Here is a 6,307-nt window from a genome sequence, read left to right as displayed (position 1 = left end):
GAGAGAGAGAAAGAAAGAGAGAGAAAGAGAGAAAAAGGAGAAAAGGAGAAAAGGAGAGAAGGAGAGAAGAGAGGAGAGGAAGAGAGAGGGAAAGAAAAGAAGAGAGCAAGAGAGGAAGAAGGCAAGAGAGAGAGGAGGGGCAGACCACCCCTTATATATAAGGTGTGGCTATCTGTCTGTGGGGCGGGGCATGCCTAGCTGTGGCCAGATGACTCGGGGTAGGGTCCAGCTAGAATGCTGGGAGCTTGGGGCATTGTCTACATGACAGAGCACACATCTCCTACGGGATGCTGTGACTGAAACAGGAGCCAGGGTCCCAGGAGTCATGGCTGAACACCTTCTGTCTCTTGCAGGCAGAAATTATCTCCCACTAGGGTTCTGAAGTTCCAGAACTATTACTCGACTGGGCCCAGGTTGCCTGAACAGACCACTGCCCCACACAGTATCTCAAATGGACCACAAAAGCATCATGCTGTGTGAAAGAACCTATTTATAAAAAAATATGCTCATACTCTATGACATCACTTACATGAAATTGTTAGGAAAGCCATAGCAATCTAAAGTGACAGAACACATGTCAGTGGTCGCCTGCAGCTGACAGGAGGAGGGGACTGACAGCACAAGAACACATTTCACAGTGGCAGAAACAGTCTGGTAATTACAATAGCGATAGATATGCAGAAATACACATTTAGACATTAAAATTCATCAAGCTACATGTGTCAAACAATGCATTATGTTATACATAAAATATACAACACTAAAGCTGATTTTATGTACATGTATATGTATGTATGTATGATCCCTTTTAGATTCTTATCTCTGGACATTAAAGAAAGACATTGTCACTGTCTCAAAAAAAAAGTGTGTATGTGTCTGTGTGTGTCTGTGTATGTCTGTGTCTGTGTCTGTGTGTCTGTGTAATTCTGCATACAACTTAGGGGCTCCAGATATTGCACCTCTCAAAGCCCAAGAATCCAAAATGAACCTATACACATGTACAAACACAGTACTCTAAAAATAAGAAGACAATGAGCCTGAGTATATGTACACATTATCTACAAAGAGGACAGAAAGGATTAAAACCACAAAAGCAGCTTGGTCGAGAATACCTAGCCGACACACGGTGAAGTTAACAGATCAGAGATGCGCTTTGCTCCGAACGTCAAATACAGTAGGACAGAGGCTTCACTTCCACCTGTCACTCACCCTCAGGTTGATGGTGCAGGTTGCAAAACTCTCGGGCAATGATATCTGCTACCTTCTCACACCATTTTTTTGATGGACAGAATATTAATACTGAATGGTTATCCCGAATAGTCTCATAGCATAAACTAACAATGTGGTCTTCATCTCCCTAAGAAAAGAAAGAACAATAGCTACATCAGTCATGTCTCCGAAACACCTCACATTGGGTTGAAATTATATATTTTGATTCATAAGAAAGGTTTTCTAGGGGCTGGAGAGATGGCTCAGTGGTTAAGAGCACTGACTGTTCTTCCAGAGGTCCTGAGTTCAAGTCCCAGTAGCCACATGGTAGCTTAAAACTATCTGTATTAGGATTTGATGCCCTCTTCTGTTGTGTCTGCAGAGTGACTATACTCATATACAAAAAATAAATCTTTTTTAAAAAGAGAGGTTTTCTATTAAAAGGCATAATAAAAATCATTTACAATAAAATAAACTTTACAATAAATGTCATTTATAAATATAAATAAAATTTACAATAAATATAATGCTAACAGGTAAAAAGTTTTTATTTATTCAACTCGTGGTTATTAAGCTCTAACCTCAGGTCCTAGAGATACATTGGTGAATAAAACAAAGTCTTAATTATCAAGGGGTTTACTTACAGTTTCACTAAAAACACAGGAAGGAAATAAACCACCACATGATATACTGAAGGAGGAAAATTTGCCCTATTCAGAGTCTCGTATTTGATAGAGATTTAAAGATGTAAAGGAGAGATTTCCCTGAGAAAACAAGTGAGCTCAGATGTGAAGGTGGAGAAACACTATCTCAATAGGAAGTATATGTTCCAAATAAAGCCAAGAGTCTGTGTGAATGCCCTGTGGAAGCCGCTCCATGCTGGAAGAAGGCCAGTGTGTGCAGGGGTATCAGCAAGTGGCTTTCATTTATCAAGTACTTCATAAGTAATACACACACTGTCACGATTCAGGCTGGAAAGCGTGACGGAAACAAATTCCTCAAAACCTAGTAGAAAGGTTTCTAGTACTTTTATTTATTCATAAATGGCAAAAAGCAAATATATGGTAAAATGGGCCCTCATTCATTCATTCATTCACACAAACACTCTCTCACTAACCTTTCCAGTCTGGCAGGCATATCCCTAGCTTTCTGGTGGCAACACATAGGTAAGGTGCAACTCAATGTTCCTTGCTCCGGATCCTCTGGAACAGACCAGACTGGCCTCGAACTCAGAAATCCGCCTGCCTCTGTCTTCCAAGTGCTGGGATTAAAGGTGTGTGCCACCACTGCCTGGCTGGCGTGCACTGTCTGCATCCATGTGGGGTTCACAGAGATTATTTCTCCACACGAAGTTTCTCCGCCAGGCTCTCAGGAGGTGAGCGATTTTGCAATGCCAGACCAGAGTTTTTAAGCTAAATTTAGCCAGTTACTAGGGTGTTCCACACATTATTTCATGCACTTCTTTATCACTTCAGCACACACACACACACACACACACACACACACACACTATCATATTTAATTCTTACCAAGTATTTTATTCTACTTGGTAGATATAAAGATAGAAAGTTCAGAGAGGTTTTATGACTAAACTAATACTATCTCAGATATTTTGTTTACCTCTCTTCATTGTCAGAGGAAAGTCTATCTGAGTCATAAAACAATGAGCTTCAGGGCTGGAGAGATGGCTCAGCGGTTAGGAGCACTGACTGCTCTTCCAGAGGACCTGGTTCAATTCCCAGCACCCACATGGCAGCTCACAACTGTCTGTAGCTCTAATCCCAGGGGATCTGGCATCTTCACAGATAACTAGAAAATGCCTACAATGTTCGGAAATTAAATAACTGATTTTGGACTTTTGTGTAAAACATGTAAAATGCTACAACTCAAGAAAAACAACCAAGTATATCAGTGAGGGGCTTAAATAGGCATTTGCAAGAGAAGTTTCAAACAGTTTTTCATGTAAGCAAAACACCAATGCACATAAAATAAAAATAAATAAATCTTTAAAAAAATAATAATCTTTTCATTCAGCATACTTACTATATAGTAGTTCTACATTCAACAAATGTCAATGTGCCACATGAGTGTTTAATATAAACTAAACCATAGGGAAATCTCCTCATTAACTAGAAAAACATGGATTTTTCAATGTTTATATTATAGGTCAGGAAATAAGTCATCTAAATTGAAAGCATATTACATTCTCTTTCTCACTATCCTTATCAATTGCTTAGAGTAAAATAGATTAGCTTAGTATTGATTCTAACATACATAATATATATTACACTCCTATGCAATTTCTAATTATACAATTAAAAAATTGTTAATAGCTTGGTAGGACCACAAAGGCACTGACAGTGGAGACATACAGTAATAATTCACCTTCACTTGGAGCAGGGGTTGAAATTCTCTCACAAGCTTCATTGAAGAATCATATATGGAATTTCCTATTTTTATTGATTCCAAAAGTGGTACAGGGCGAAAGTCAGTATGGTAAAGTTCAGCATTCAACCAGGAAGCCACAAGCTGCAAATTAGGAAGAGTAGCACTCATGCCAACAATCTGCACAGCATTAGACAGAGTACTGGCTACATCTGCCTGGCTGAAAAAAAAATGAAAATCCCATTAGGAAATATGCAGGAAGTAACACATAGTAGGACTAACAATATTCCTGTCATGGCCTGTGGTATACAAATGCAGACGTTCCTTTGGAGTACAGACCCAGGTATAAAATTACTAGAGCACAGATTACTGGCCAGAAATTGAAATTTAATGAATAATATGAAGCTGTTTCCAGGGAGACTGTACCAACAAAGTAGCACTCCCACAATCTGTGTGCTCTACTGCTCCACAATCTTGTCACATCTAACTGTGACTGTGCTGTCAATCATTTTAATAATAAATATTAGAGAGAGACTGCAGGAATAGTTTTTTGAAGAAGTAATTTCTGATGATTAATGAATGATACTTTGTGAAGACTGTTTGAAACTTCTCTTGCAAATGCCTATTTAAGCCTCTCACTGATATACTTGGTTGTTTTTCTTGAGTTATAGCATTTTTACATGTCTTACACAAAAGTCCAAAATCTGATATTTAATTTCTGAACATTGTAGGCATTTTCTAGTTATATTTTCCTTGTACTTGTTAGGGATAAGTATGTAGCACAGTATACAGAAAACCAAGCCCTCAAACAATAAAGATATTTAATAGTATAAGAGGATAAATAGGAGGCTTTTCAAAGGGTAAAAACAATCACAAAATACTATAGCTGAGTTAACAATGTACCACTGTAACACTGAATAATGATCTAAGCGAAATTAGAAACCTATTTGCACAACTGGAAGATGATTAGTGGGTAAGGGAGTAGGAGGAAACTGGGTACAGCTGAATAGGAAATATAAAAGAAAAAAATCTTAATTTCCCCCTAGCAAGAAATCAATATACTAAAAGTGTATAAATATCTATTCAAAATGGATCAACAACTTTATTTGAAGCCTGAAACAAATTTTAATCCCTGCACTCAGGAAACAGAGACCGGTGAATCTCTCTGAGTTAGAGACCAGACTGGTCTACATAGCAAGTTCCAGGTCAGCCAAAGCTAAATAGTGAGACTATGTCTGAAACAAAATAAAACAAATAAAAGGGTTTTGCCTACTCAAATATCTTGAAAGGTATCCTCTGTGTTTTCTTCTCTAAGTTTCAGAGTTTCAGGTTTTTGTTTTGTTTTGTTTTGTTTTTGAGACAGAGTCTTGCTAAGCAGCCTTAGCTGGCCTAGACTTGATGATGTGTAGACCAGACAGGTCTTAACTAAGATCTCTCTGCCTCTGCCTCCCAAGTCCTGGGATTAAAAATCTGTCTGGCATGGGCTTCTTGAACAGCACAACCCCAAGTATCACAGGTGCCGCTACATAACAATAAAGTTTCTACGCTGCGCTGTGCAGCAAGGGATACAGTCCTCAAGACACACAAAATGGGGGAAAGTCTTCAGCTACACTGAGACAGGAGCTGATACCTAAAAGCTACAAAGAATGTCAGAAATTAGACACCAAGGAAATAAAGCTACCAAGGAGCAATCAACAAATGGGCAAATGAACTGAATACACAGTTTTAAAAAGAAATGAAAAAAAGGAAAAAAAAAGAAAGAGAAAAAAAGAGAGAGAAGGAAGAAGGAAGAAAATAAATAGATAAATGATTAATACCTACTTTTTTAATTATTCAATTTCCTTAGCCATCAGGGTAATGCAAATAAAAACTACTTTGAGCTACCACTTCACCCCATTCAGAATGGCTATCATCAACAAATCAGACAATATTGAGACCAACAAATGTTGGAGAGGATTCATTATTAGTAGAGGTACAGGTGCAGATTAATGCAACCATTGTGAAATCAGTTCAAATATTTCTCAAAAAATTTAAATTAGAATTACCATTTGACCATTCTATTTCATTCAGGCCATACACCCAAAGAACTCAGTGCCCTATCATGGATATTTGCAGCTTCAAGTTTATTGATGTTATGTATTTATTCACAATAATGAAGAATAACCTACTTGGCCATCAACAAATGACAGCATAGTGAAAATTTAATGTATACACACATATATAATAAAGAATACTATTTGGCTCTAAAGAAAAATTAAATTATAAAACTTATAGAAAAAACTATAACAGCAGGGGGAGGGGGGAGGGAACAGGGGTTTGCTTTAATTTTTGGTTTATTTTATTTTATGTTGCTTTGTTTTGTTTGTTTTTGGAGGGGAACCTGGGAAAGGAGATATTGTAAATAACAAAAACATCTAAAAAAAAAAAAGAAAGAAAAAAAAAATATAACCTTTGAATGTGTAATCTTAGCAAGGTCACACGATCTCAGAAAGAAAAAAAATTATGTTCATCCTCATATGCATAATCTAGCCAGTAACATATATATAAATCTATATAGTATATATACACTATACACATATAATATATATGTAATTGTAAACATATATACAGAATAAAATGGAGAAAAGCATCTTAGTCAGGGTTTTTATTCCTGCACAAACATCATGACCAAGAAGTAAGTTGGGGAGGAAAGGGTTTATTCAGCTTATACTTC

The 6,307-nt window shown here is 37.2% G+C and overlaps 1 protein-coding gene across 3 annotated transcripts in view; it reads right to left on the bottom strand.

Annotated features, from left to right (window-relative positions):
- Nucleotides 1-6,307, bottom strand: part of Polq (DNA polymerase theta) — a 92,692-nt gene that overhangs the window by 74,305 nt on the left and 12,080 nt on the right. For all 3 annotated transcript variants that reach the window (XM_031363825.1, XM_031363828.1, XM_031363827.1), the window contains 2 exons: nt 3,595-3,814; nt 1,210-1,357 (listed from right to left, as the gene is read on the bottom strand). In XM_031363825.1, the coding sequence (XP_031219685.1) occupies nt 1,210-1,357; nt 3,595-3,814 (368 nt within the window). The remainder of the gene's footprint in view (nt 1-1,209; nt 1,358-3,594; nt 3,815-6,307) is intronic.

This window comes from Mastomys coucha, unplaced genomic scaffold, assembly GCF_008632895.1.
Source record: "Mastomys coucha isolate ucsf_1 unplaced genomic scaffold, UCSF_Mcou_1 pScaffold12, whole genome shotgun sequence".
NCBI classification, from domain to species: domain Eukaryota; kingdom Metazoa; phylum Chordata; class Mammalia; order Rodentia; family Muridae; genus Mastomys; species Mastomys coucha.
Note: the sequence above shows the minus strand (reverse complement) of the source record. Positions and strands in the feature narration are given on the sequence as shown.